Source organism: Anabrus simplex, chromosome 1 (genome assembly GCF_040414725.1).
Source record: "Anabrus simplex isolate iqAnaSimp1 chromosome 1, ASM4041472v1, whole genome shotgun sequence".
Classification (NCBI taxonomy): domain Eukaryota; kingdom Metazoa; phylum Arthropoda; class Insecta; order Orthoptera; family Tettigoniidae; genus Anabrus; species Anabrus simplex.
In genome coordinates this window covers 1,180,936,927-1,180,951,267 of record NC_090265.1, presented here as the reverse complement: position 1 = coordinate 1,180,951,267, position 14,341 = coordinate 1,180,936,927, and the positions used below count along the sequence as shown (strand labels likewise).

The 14,341-nt window shown below is 41.5% G+C and overlaps 1 protein-coding gene across 1 annotated transcript in view; it reads left to right on the top strand.

Moving 5' to 3' along the window:
* LOC136858171 (solute carrier family 22 member 2) overlaps window positions 1-13,829 on the top strand; it is a 509,914-nt gene extending 496,085 nt beyond the window's left edge. The window contains exons 19-21 of the mRNA XM_067137526.2: window positions 3,564-3,778; window positions 10,011-10,195; window positions 13,574-13,829. Coding sequence (XP_066993627.2) covers window positions 3,564-3,778; window positions 10,011-10,195; window positions 13,574-13,741 — 568 coding nt within the window. The 3' untranslated portion in view covers window positions 13,742-13,829. The remainder of the gene's footprint in view (window positions 1-3,563; window positions 3,779-10,010; window positions 10,196-13,573) is intronic.
* Window positions 13,830-14,341: the final 512 nt, after the last annotated feature.

Genomic DNA, 14,341 nt, shown 5'->3' with positions numbered 1-14,341 from the left:
CGGTTTTAAGTGCGCATGATTAATTCTTCTGGCTCGGGGACGGGTTGTTTGGGTTCGTCTTGAAACACTTTTCTTCATTCACACACGACATACAACACTGCCAAGCACCGCAGAAACACACATTAGTGAATACATTCCTCCACATCAGGTTGGTATCAGGAAGGGCATCCGGCCGTAATCCACCGATTTACCGATCCCAGGTAATTGTAAAGAGCTATTATTATTATTATTATTATTATTATTATTATTATTATTATTATTATTATTATTATTATTATTCGTGATGTGAGTTATTGTAGTCACTACCTAGTTCGTAATACATGGCCATCGGCTGAGTGGCCTAGTAAGTGTCTTGCGAGTCGGAGTACCAGTTGCTATAGAATAGAATCTTGTACATATTCTTTTGCTCAGGCAGTTAGGACCATACAATCCACGGGTAGTCCCTAAGCCGTTAGAGGAGAGGTTCTCACTGAGACTGTGTTTAAGTAGGGTAGCATCCTACTTCATCGAAAATTTACTGAGCACGCTCAGAACGCTTCAAGCAAGCTCGGACCTATGGGAGTGGCAAAGTGCCAGTTCCATTTGACTGCTCAGGGACTCCTTGAAAATAGCTTGATGAACGAAATTAAGTTTGGTTGGGAGCTATCAGTATCATTGGGGCTTATGGGAGGAAGTATTACTGGCTGAGTGAGCAAAGAGGATGCATCCGGATGTGCTTGGAGTTAATGATGTTCGGATAAGGAGGAGATATAGAAGAGAAGAAGAAGGAGATTATAAGGTGTTCCTAACAGGTGTTAAAAAGGGAAGGGTAATTCATCAGTAACAGCAAGACACGCAACATAGTTTCTGTTAGGCACGTAAATGAGCGAATGGTGTGGATAGATTTAGCAGTTGGAGGAATCAGGTGAAGAGTTGTCTCACCGTATTCACCATGTGAGGGTACAGACGAGGATGTAGTTGGTAAATTTTATGAAGCTCTCAGTAGTATCGTAGTCATGGTCAACAGCAAGAATAGCATAGTACTAACGGCTGATCTCCATGTGAGAATTAGAAATATAAGGATATGAAAAGGTGATGGGTAAGAGTGGCGAATTTATATACAAGGTAATAGGGATGCCAAGCATTTACTGGACTACTGTGCTATTATGAGATTATTAGTTAGGAATTTATTCTTCAAGCACAAGACTACTCATCGTTACTCACGGAAGGGTAGTAGCACCAGATCTCTAACAGACTGTATTATAATTTACTTTGAATTCAAAAAATCTATTAGGAATATACGTGTCTAACTCCCCTTCCTACAAACGGATACCCCATTTGTCCTCTTGAATTACAACTTTATTTTCATATTGTGATCTTTCCTACTTTTAAAGACATCACTCAAACTTATTCGTCTACTAATGTCATTCCCTGCCATCTCTCCACGGACAGCTCGGAACGTACCACTTAGTCGAGCAGCTCGTCTCCTTTTTTCCGATTCTTCCCAGACCAAACTTTGCAACATTTTTTTAACGCTACTCGTTTGTTGGAAATCACCCAGAACAAATCGAGCTGCTTTTCTTTGGATTTTTTCCAGTTTTTGAATCAAGTAGTCCTGGTGAGGGTCCTATACACTGGAACCATACTCTAGTTGGGCTCTTACCAGAGACTTATATGCCCTCTCCTTTAAATCCTTACTACAACTCCTAAATACCCTCATAACCATGTGCAGGGATCTGTACCCTTTATTTACAATGCCATTTATGTGATTACCCCAATGAAGATTTTTCCTTATCTTAACACCCCGATAGGAACTTTCACCCCATCAACGCATTAATTAAAAGTGGGAGGACTTTTCCTATTTGTGAAACTCACAACCTGACTTTTAACCCCGTTTATCAACATACCATTGCCTACAACATTATCGAGGTCATTTTTCAGTTGTTCACAATCTTGAAACTTATTTATTACTCTATACAGAATAACTTCATCCGCAAAAGGCGTTATCTCTGATTCCACTTCTTTACTCATATCATTTATATATATATAAGAAAACATAAAGGTCCAATAATACTGCCTTGAGGAATTCCCCTCTTAATTATTACAGCGTCAGATAAAACTTCGCCTACTCTAATTCATTGGGATATTTTTTCTCGAAATATAGCAACCCATTCAGTCACTCTTTTGTCTAGTCGAATTGCACTCATTTTTACCAGTAATCTTCCATGATCCACCCTATCAAATGCCTTAGACAAGTCAATCGCGATACAGTCCATTTGACCTCCTGAATCCAAGATATCTGTTATATCTTGCTGGAATCCTACAAGTTGAGCTTCAGTGGAATAACCTTTCCTAAACCCGAACTGCCTTCTATCGAAGCCATGGATAAAATGGCTTCATGGAGTTATGGGATTAGTATGGAGTATAAGTAATGTACGTTTCGACTGGAAGAAAGCAGTAATTTCTCGGATATAAGAGAGGGAACAGGAAGGATTGCAACAACTGTCGAAGTGTTTCATTGATCAGAATATCTTATTCATAAGTTGGAAGTAATGAGCACGAATGTAGCGAGATGATTGCTGGTACAAACAGGAGCATATAATAATAATAATAATAATAATAATAATAATAATAATAATAATAATAATAATAATAATAATAATAATAATAATAATAATAATACCGGCCGAGTTGGCCGTGCGTGTAGAGGCGCGCGGCTGTGAGCTTGCATCCGGGAGATAGTAGGTTCGAATCCCACTATCGGCAGCCCTGAAAATGGTTTTCCGTGGTTTCCCATTTTCACACCAGGCAAATGCTGGGGCTGTACCTTAATTAAGGCCACGGCCGCTTCCTTCCAACTCCTAGGCCTTTCTTATCCCATCGTCGCCATAAGACCTATCTGTGTCGGTGCGACGTAAAGCCCCTAGCAAATAATAATAATAATAATAATAATAATAATAATAATAATAATAATAATAATAACGTTATTTGCTTTACGTCCCACTAACTATTTTTGTCGGTTTTCGGAGACACCGAGGTGCCGAAATTTAGTCCCTCAGGAGTTCTTTTACGTGCCAGTAAATCTACTGACACGAGGCTGACGTATTCGAGCACCTTCAACTACTACACGTCTGACCCAGGATCGAACCTGCCAAGTTGGGGTCAGAAGGCCAGCGCCTCAACCGCCTGAGCCACTCAGCCCGGCGCAAACAGGAAGGAATAACGGCGAGAGGATATTCGGAATGGGAAGATAAAGTTTAGGAAGCTGTACGTACAAAGAAGCTTCGGTAGTCGGGTCATGTGGGGTGAATGGAGGAGGATGGATTACCTAAGAGACTAATGGACTTTTGCGTGGAGGGTAAGAGCAGTAGAGAAAGATCAATGCGACGATGATTAGTCAGATGTAATGCTTTAATTATAAGAGGTTTGTAACTAATCAACGTCAGAGAGCTAGTTGAAAATAGGGGATTGCGGAGACGCGTAGTGAATTCACAGAGGCTTGCAGACCGAACGCTGAAAGGGATAACAGTCTATAATTGATATTTATATTTATTAATGCGGAATAACAATGTTGTGTCTTCTAGGATGGCCAACACATTCGTCTATTACGGACTGTCGCTGTTCTCTGTGGCTATTGGTGGTAACAAGTACCTCAACTTCATCCTAGTGAGCCTGATCGAACTACCCGCTTACGTACTCATGTACTTCTTGACGGACCGCTTGGGAAGAAGAACTACATTGGCTGCGTCTCTGGCGCTCAGCGGCATCAGCTGTGGCACATTCGTCTTCATCCCTCAAGGTAACAACATTTGCTGTAGTATATATTATATCTGTTTGACGGTTTCATGGGCTGTGAGAGGTGTACGTGTTTCCCGCAACACTTGTCGGTAGGGCGAACCCATGCCCTTCAAGCCAGGTTGTGAGATGCTGACCACATGGGGATAGCGGGAAAGAAGTTAGCAGTTCAGGCTGCAAAGGAAGCAGTAGTGTGAGTAGTGGAATATATCCACGGTATCCCCCGCTTGTCGTAAGAGGTGACTAGAAAGGGTAATCGCAGGGTCTGTCTATTCGGGAGCGTAGGTTGGCAGCCACGGAACTCGGAACTGAGTCTGGCATTGCTTTCACTTTCTTGTGCCAGACTCCTCACTTTTATCTTCATTATTCGACCTCCCTTGGTTAACTGTTTTTATCTTCCAACCCCGGCGGTATTACGACTGGGAGGCCAAGGGAGTCTCATTTTCACAGCCTTCATGGCCCTTGCCGATCTAACGCCGATTCCTTTATTATTTGAAGGATTGGACCTCTTCATTTACCCCTTCTTACTAGTGTTAACAGAGGATGGTTGTCCAGTTCTACCTTTCAGAACAACACAATCACCACCACCCAAGCTTTTGGACGTACCTACTACCTACGTACCTATCGCAGCTACTACGTATGCTGAACAAAACAGTACTAGTGCCAAGAATACAACAATACGATTTAATAAAGTGGCGAACTTAAAAATCCTCATCGCGCTCACTGGGAAAAGTAGCCGCGGAAGTGTAAATTATGTTACAGTATGTCCTCAGGACGGGGGTGAAGTACACAACATACAATAGTACGCCTTCAAGAAGAGGGAATCCTGATGGTCATCTTCTGATCACTCAGGGAAGCAGCAAGACAGATGTCAAGTAGACATTACGACGTTCGCACAAAGTGACCATCTTATAATTCATTACCGAGCACATTGTGGAGAGAGGACACGCAAGTGTAAAGTATGCAATAAAGAATTTCCACGTGGGGAGAAGCTCAAGAATTTAAAAGAGACTTCCGCAAGCATTCTGAAGTGAAGTCATGCAAGAACGAAGTGTGCAGGGGTACGCCTTCACAAAGAAGAAATCTAAACCCTCCCCGGGGAAAACTTAACAAGTGTCAAGAATGTAATATATCAAGTTTTCACTAAGTGCTGATATCGAAAGACACCATTACACCCACTCGGAGGTGAGACTGCACAAGGCTATAACATGCAGTAATACGTTTTCACGAAATAAACGAGGAAGTAGCAATATAATAATGCTCCTCAGGACCTGCTCATATGATGAGTTAAACTTAGCTCTGGCCCTGCATTGCAGGAGGCCATAGCCCTTAGCGGATTTGCAAGTCTATTTATTTCTTTATGCTGAACCATTCATGCCAGAGAAGAGCTAAGTAATTCATGGTATCCTCATTCATTGAAGTCCACAGATAGTTCTTAACATTACAGTATCGAGAAAGGGCGCCCGCTCGAGGCATTACTATAGCAGTCTTGCAAGACTTACTACGTCAACATTGGGAAAATGCAATAATTCGTTCTGTCATTAAATTTTCACTGCTGTGCTAATTTTACTAGTTTGTGAAACAAGATTAGCACGTAAGTGAAGGCATTCACCGACGAAAGAATCCTCTTGATCACTTGCCAAGTTCCTGACTGGGCATAGCTTCGCCTGTAACAATACAGTGACGTACTACCCCTCCGCCTCTCTCTATCCATTCTGACATGCTATCAACACAAAATTCATATACAGGTAAATCAACCACGAAAACAGCCAGGGCATGAAAGTGGAATTAGAAATGTAAAACTGCTGCCGTAGGTCGGGGCCTATTGGAAACAAACGGGTGTGATTCTGGTGTCCTGGGAGTCGGAGTGGCTAGCTATCCGAACTGCCAACAAGGTGAGGACAGTTCAAAGGACAACTGAAGTGTGGCAGTCCTTTTTCCGACCTTCGCGGAGAGTATCCGTTGTGTACAGGTTGAGGATATGTTATGGAAGGTCCACGCAATTTTACCTCCTAAGGAGGGAAGAGCCCTTACTGCATTCATGTGGAGCTAATTTCTCCGGGGTTAACTTTCTCACTGATTGCGTGAATTTCCCCCACAAAAGATTAGCCTAATGGAAACACCCAGTCTCTTACTAACCGATTACGAGACTAATCTCGTCACTCATATTAATAGATGAGAGTGGGCTCATCACGTACTTCTCAGTTTCAAGTGTCCGGTTACTCAGGGAACTTGTGTTCCCTTTTGGTATCTTGGTTTCTATTTAGGTTTCTATTTTTCGAATTCGTTCTTTGATATATGTTATTTATATTTCCATTTAATTTCTTTCTTCAGACGGCTGTTAATTACTTCGGTTTCCCACTTTAAACAACTATCACTACCACCACCAAACCACCATCAGGCCATCATCGGCATTTGACATTGCCTCTACTTCCACTGTATCAGAAACTTCTCCATTTTTCTTTTCGGGCTCTCATCGTCAACTATAATTCAGCCCCCACCCCCGCTCCCTCAGGGGCTTGTATTTTGTCGACGAGGAGGGACGATAAAGGGACCTCATCTGTGACTCGTTCTGTTTAGTCTTGTTACTTTACTTGTTTCTCATTTTCCTATCCGACCTCCCTGGGTCAACACTTATTCTCTTCCGAACCAAACGAAATAAGCATTTGTGAATTTAAGTGAATCATGAAAATTACCGCTTTGCATGGCCAGTCGTTCTATGCCCAACATAATCTGTCTACGATGGACACACTGCGTCTAAGAAATATCTCGGTAGAGCGAGTTTCAGTCTCTCATTTTGCTGATAATGAACTTTATTGACGTCGCTAAAGTGACTGTACGGATGTCTCACTCCAATACGTCGTTTTCTCATTGCCTGTTGACGACCAACTACCACCATAACCAAAAAATAAAAATTAAAAAGTCCACCTTTTTAATTTTAATTTTTCATTTTCTGTTATTTTCAGTTCAATACGGACCTAAGATGAAATTCTTCATTTGAAATACCATCACCAACACAACCATCAGGCCATCATCGACATTTTAAATAATAACTGAAGTTGTGATTTGAACTAAAAGTTGCATCAGAAGTTACGTGTGTTAACGTAAATTTCTGGCGATAAAATGAAGCTTAAGGATATTTTACATCCAGTGATGTTGATAGTGGCAGGTTATGGTCTGACAGATTTAGAAAAGTGTTTGCGATGTGATGTGTTATCCCCGCGTATTTGTAGAATTAAGCAGCAACATATTATGCCTTTCCAAGATAATTAGTCGTAGGATCGATTCTAGATTTGAGAATTTAACTGTGAGAATTACATGAAGTTAAGATGTGACGCTATATGTAGAAGATATATCTTAGGGACGGTTTTGGAAAACGGCAGTGAGGCCCGGTATTTGTTAGAAGTTACTTCTCCCTTAGATTTTGTTCATGGTGTATGGTTAAAGCCATTGTAGTATACCTTAAGCATTAATGTCTAGTCAGTAAAGATTTGTTTAGCTCCAATGAAATGCAACCTCATAGAGGTAGTAGAAAATAGGAACAGCGTTGAAAATGCCCAATTTAAGTTGTAGAGTGATTATTCAAGTGTATAATTCAGGCAATGTCTCAATATTCATATTATTCACGGAAAGTCAAGTTAAATTTAAGAGGTGTTTTCTTTTCTTTTGTATTTTGAGATTTTAACCTGAATAAAACTGTACCGGAGGTACACTCTCCGTCTAGTGAAATTGCGCGCCTTCTATAAAACCATCTGTGTAATTGAACTTGAACTAATGCAAGATACTTGGGTTTGCAACTGTTAGATGTCTCTACCATCGGCCAAACTGCCACCCCCCACCCTGGTGGGATTAAGGACAATGAATTCTTAAAGGAAAGTTGATTTTTACTATTGGCTAACTTTAGTTTTGAAGACTGTTTTGTTCTTGTATCAAAGTTGTCAACACTTAGCTGGTTCCTTCTTCAATACCTATCAAACAATCAGAAAATTTTGAATATTTTCGCTAGCCAATTAAAAATGGGGGTGTGTACTGAAATCCAGCGTATCTGTAAAGAGTTCTGGAAACTTCCCCTCGAGATACTATAAAAGCTGGGCGATCTAAGGTCGTATTGTCATCTTCATCGCTCCAGTTTATTGTCTCCGGCGTGTACTAAAGGGACAGCGGCCGCGGGCGGCGTTCGGAAGGCCTAGCAAGCAAGGTAATGGCAGAAGTTCAAAATAACGTGGTAGCTCCAGGCAGATAGCTTGAGGGGAAGGTTTCAAACTTCTTTTATTCATGCAAAGTTTTTATTTCATGGTTTAAATGTAGATTTTCGGCAAGTCTGAGGACTCTGTTCACATCCCTGCTGGGAAACATGTAAACTATGGGAAGAAAGAGTGATTACCCTCTGTTGATTCCCGTTCAACTTGGTATGGGGTGACTAACATTTTTTGAACCTCCACAATATGCACTGTAAGAGTGCTGACATTCCTCACTGGGTGCGACAGGCAGGGTATTATGTACAATGGGGAGTGACTTTTTACAATTTGCTTAACGTCGCACCGTCTTATGTCGACGAAGGGATAGGAAAGCGCTAAGAACATTTGCCAGGTGTGAAAATGGGAAAGCACGGAAAACCATCTTCAGTGCTGCCGTCAATGTGGTTCGAAACCACTATCTCCCGAATGCAAGCTAACAGACGTGACCCGAAACACGCAACCACTCGCTCGCGTGAATGTACGCGTGGAATCTTGGGTAATCTCCATATCAGAACGTATTTCCTTGAGGGCCATTTAACAGGTGCAAGCTGCCTGCACTTTCTACGCCATGGACTCACACTTCTGCTGAAGTCTCTTGGAGAATTTTTAACGACGTAGTTTCAATGGGATGGAGCTCCACCGCTTTTGACGTTAACTGTCCGTAACCATATGAATGTCCGACTTGTTGGCTGAATGGTCAGCGTACTGGCCTTCGGTTGAGAGGGTCCCGGGTTCGATTCCCGGCCGGGTCGGACATTTTAACCTTCATTGGTTAATTCCAATGGCTCGGGGGCTGGGTGTTTGTGCTGTCTGCAACATCCCTGCAACTCACACACCACACACACCACCATCCTCCACCACATTAACACGCAGTTACCTACACATGGCAGATGCCGCCCACCCTCATCGGAGGGTCTGCCTTACAAGGGCTGCACCCGGCTAGAAATAGTCATACGACATTATTATACCATATGAATGAGACACACCTAGGGATATGGATAGGAAGAGGATAACCTGCCTGTTGGCCCGCAAGGTCATCGGATTTAACGCCATTAGTTCTTCCTGTGGTGGCGTGTGAAACAAACAGTTTACACCCCGGACCCAGAAAATCCCAAGCGCCTTCGACAACTCTTCGCCGAAACCAGCAGATCAATAACACCGGGTATGCTGCAGCGCACTAGAATGAACACTCAGAGGCGTGCCCAGATGTGCATAAACCAAGCAGGTCATCACTTCGAGCACCTCCTAACTTTACTAACTATTGTTAGTGCAGTTCAGTTCCCCACACTACCTATCCCGTCTTCGCACGACCCTGATGATATATCGGACCTTCTTACGGCTACATTCTGTTCACTGAATAGTGCATAAAATAAGACATTTCACGTACATTAAAAAGTGGTCAAAACTAAATAAATCCACATTGAGTATCTCTGTAGCGGATTCGAACCTATCACATGTAAAACTGGCGCACCGTAGCGTTCGGCTTGTTAACCCTATACTGCACGGCAGCACAATGAGTGTAGATTTCAGATCAGTTTTAACACGGTCCAATGCCGAATTCGTATTTCACAGGCGTTTCATTTATATATCAGATCATTTAGAGAGCGCACTCGCGGTTTCTGTTAATAATATTATAACTACAGCTTCCTACTTTTTGTAGGCCTTAAATACAAATATATCCGTTTACTGTGCTTTCTGTGTGTACAGGAAGGATAGATATTTTCATGACTATATAAAAGTGCGGTTTGCATAAAACAACATTGGTAGGAGCAGTTAATTCACCTGGCATAATGCCTCTTTCTTGTATCTATCACCGAGGATGTACTCAACATCAAATGTATTCATTTCACGACTGAAGAAGCTTAATGAGCCTTAAAACTGTAATAATAATAATAATAATAATAATAATAATAATAATAATAATAATAATAATAATAATAATAATAATATACTCTCTCGTATCTCTCTCATCTGACGTAGTTCTTTTCTTTTGTGCAGAGGCGGATGAATGGCTGCACATGTTGCCATACATGCTGGGTAAGTTTTCCATCACGATAGCCTTCTCGGTGCTGTTCATCTACTCGGCGGAACTTTTCCCTACCACTCTTCGTCACTCCCTCCTGAGTGTGTGCTCCATGTTTGGCAGACTGGGATCTATTATGGCACCTCAGACACCACTCCTGGTGAGTGATTGTGCTCAATCACTTTCTCCTAGTTGTATATGATCAGTAATTTGGGTACATCATTGCACCACAGACCCTCTCTGCTCCATCACTATGATCAGTAAACTGAGATACGTCATGGCACCCCAGATCCACTATTGGTAAGTAACTCTGCTCAGTTATTTTCTTATTGTTGTATATTATGATCGGTTATCTGAGATGGGTCATGACACCCCAGATCCACTATTGGTAAGTAACTCTGCTCAATTATTTTCTTATTGTTGTATATTATGATCGGTAAACTGAGATGGGTCATGGCACCCCAGATCCACTATTGGTAAGTAACTCTGCTCAGTTATTTTCTTATTGTTGTATATTATGATCGGTTATCTGAGATGGGTCATGACACCCCAGATCCACTATTGGTAAGTAACTCTGTTGAGTTATTTTCTTATTGTTGTATATTATGATCGGTAAACTGAGATGGGTCATGGCACCCCAGATCCACTATTGGTAAGTAACTCTGCTCAGTTATTTTCTTATTGTTGTATATTATGATCAGTTATCTGAGATGGGTCATGACACCCCAGATCCACTATTGGTAAGTAATTCTGTTATTTTCTTATTGTTGTATATTATGATATGTAAACGGAGATACATCATGGCACTCCAGATACACTATTGGCAAGTAATTCTGCTCCATCAATTTCACCTTGTATATGATCAGTAAAATGATCAGACCCACGATTGGTAAACAAATCTGCTCCACTAATTTCTCCTTATTGTATATGATCAGTAATAATAATTTCGTATTGCTATTTCTAGCCGAGTGCAGCCCTTGTAAGGCAGATCCTCCGATGAGGGTGGGCGGCATCTGCCATGTGTAGGTAACTGCGTGTTATTGTGGTGGAGGATAGTGTTATGTGTGGTGTGTGAGATGCAGGGATGTTGGGGACAGCACAAATACCCGGCCCCCGAGCCATTGGAATTAACCAATGAAGGTTAAAATCCCCACCCGGCCGGGAATCGAACCCGGACCTTCTGAACCGAAGGCCAATACGCTGACCATTCAGCCTACGAGTCGGACTATATGATCAGTAAACTGAGCACATCATGGCACCCCAGATCGACTATTGGTAAACAACTCTGCTCCATCAATTTCTCCTTGATCTCTGTCTGAGAAACAACCTTGTAATAGGGAACTCATGATATCCAAAACAAAAAGCTGTAAGGTCACAAGATATAGATTGTATGGAAAAAGTGAATCTTTTAGACTATTTTTTGATCGAGAAACAACTACAAAAGATTGTTAGACGTAAAGGTGATTCCTAGTGTCTCCCTGGAAAGTGATCATAGACTCCTCAGTGGATATTTCAAGTTAAATAAGTTAAAAGAAGTAAGAACCACACAGGTAAAGAAACTCAAGACATAAAAGCTGAAGGACAATGATAGAATAATAGATTTTAAAGACAACATGAAAACAGTACTACCAAAGACAGACAAAAAAGCAGTTGAGGAGGAATGAAAGGATCTGAAAGGAAAATCTAGTGACGATAACTGAGAAGGTATGTGGACGAACCAGTGGCACAAGAAGATGGAAGGAAACTCCATGATGGAATGACAGAACAAGAACTGCTGTCCTGAACAAAATCAACATGTTTAGAAAATATTTCAAGTACTGGACTGACCATAATAAGGAACTATATCAGATTTTCATTATCATCTCTTAGGTATTTGGAGCGTTCTGTATTTCTTTTTCTATTTTTTATCATCCCATATAACATTTTCTTATTACCATTAACATCCTCTTTCAATTCATCACTCCACTTGTCCAACCACTTCTCTCGTTCTTCTGTAACAACTTGTTTTGCTTGTTTTTCAGCAACTCTGTATAGCCGTCGTCCCATGAGGTGGAGATCGAGTTGGCCAAGTTCTCCAGATGTTACATAGCTCTTAATGTTACACCCGTCACTGCAGGGCCCATGGCTTAAATGACTTCTACCGTTACCCCGTCTGTTTCAAGTGACTTTCCATTCTTAAGTCGCCTAATGGCTTTCTCTATCTCCAAGCGTTAGACGAGAAGGGAAGCCTTAGTTTGCAGGGGCCTTGCGGCGGGGCTGCTTGTCTCTGATTATCTTTGAAAAGACTGGTGCAGTACCACAGCCATACTTCAGCATCACCGGTAGGATCCGTTACCTTTGTCCCTTGTTTGTCCTTGATGATTTAATTTTGAGTTTAAAATTCTCTTGTCAGCTGATATTCTACTGTTAATTTCATGCGACTCGTGAGGATCGGCGTGATTCTCTAGAATCTAGATCAGTATTCTTCCCAACGGGCGTTTTTAACCTACCTGCTGGCTTATTTGATTCACTGATTAACCTACTTCCGTTTATCCAAGCTGTCGGAATCACCATGCCACTTTTGATGCACTCCCTATCTTGTAGGATGTCGTCGGTCTGGATTTGAAATGTCCCGCTTGCCCTTACTGCATTTGTTATTCATTCTTTGATGCTCTGCCATAGATTGTTGGTCTCTCTATTTACTCGCTAGTTGGGACTGTCTTTCAGATGTTAGAAAGTTGCCTGTCTGCGATGCGCAAGACTTCTCCTGTCTTCCTCTTCTGCAGTAATTTGACATCTAGGATAAAAGTACAAAGCAGCAGTTTTGGTCGGAATCACAGTCCGTGCCAGACTTTCTCTTCACATTTTTGACTGACGACCTCCACCTTTGCTCGACAAGGATGTCATGAATCTGCTTACGGTGTTTGTTGTTAAAGCTGATCCACGGTAACAGTCTACAAGGGTGATGCCCGAACAAGGTGCTTGTTATGGTGGGGCTGTTTTATTTTGCGAACTGGATGAGGTATTCTCTCCTATCATTTCTTGTCCCTATCCGAAAGCTGCAACTACAATTTTCAGGAGTGCTTCGCTATCTTTTCCTATTTTAGTGTGGAAGTCACCAATAATAATTACTCGGTCCTTTGTAAGCGTGTGCCGCAGGAGATATCCCATTGTCCCATAAACTGCTTCCACCTCACCGTTATGGGCATCAGAAATTGACATACAACTGAACCAAGTGGACATACCATGGTTTGGCTGTGAGGATGATTTTTATTACCCTGTCGTTAATGTATGTTTTTCGCATTGGACGGGGAAACCTAGATCAGGTTATGTGTACATGAAGTTGTTGTAAGATGTAGCGTAAGATACGACCAAAGAGACATTTAATTCTAAGCAGGTTGCATATGTTCAAGAAAAAAAAACAGCTGATTCACCCGGTATGGACGTTTTAAATATATCCAGCAATTTTCCTATAACTTCGTCAATATACAAATTAAACAGCTTTTCGCAAGCTATTACAAAATACAATTCTTACCTGCGTGTGTGTTTGTACTTCCAGGCGAAGTACGTGGAGTCTTTGCCTATCATCATGTTCTGCATCCTGTCTATCTCCTCGGGTGTATTAACACTGCTGCTACCTGAGACTGTTAACGTGAAGCTACCTGACACGGTGATGGAAGCTGAAAAGCTGGGCGAGAGGAAGAATCAGCGAACAGTCATCACTTGACACCTACCAGTGTACCGTGAAAAATAAAATCCTCAAACATCACTTTGCTGTATTCTTCCTTTAAAAGACCTTTTGTGAGTGTATTAAAATATTGATTCAGCTACTGGATCATTTTGCACTGTTGTCTGTTAGCAAAGAAAGATAGGAGTGATAGATCGAAAATCCAGAGATCTACTCATCTCAGAGGAGAGGGGGCACAGAAAATGTCGCCCAATAGCTGCAGTCCGTGAGTGAAAGATATTCATGATATGTAAAACTATTTAACGAAGCTTCAATTAGAGAGATTCTAAGATATGTCAGCTCTGTAAGTTTACACGAGTTCTTTAACGTGATGAAAACCGATGAACATGGAGTTGTCGCATTCAAACACTCTCAAATATGCCAATCTCAGCCAGGATTGAAACCACTACCTTCAAAGCTGAAGGACGATGTATAACCGACTGCATCATTGATGTCGACGTATTCATAACTGACGAGTTTGTGGCAACAACAACCAATGTCAACGATATATATACAATTTTCAGAACTACATAAATATGAGTCTGAGTTACAGTGAAACCTGGCTATTATCTAGTACGTGAGTTAATAAAAATGGAACTG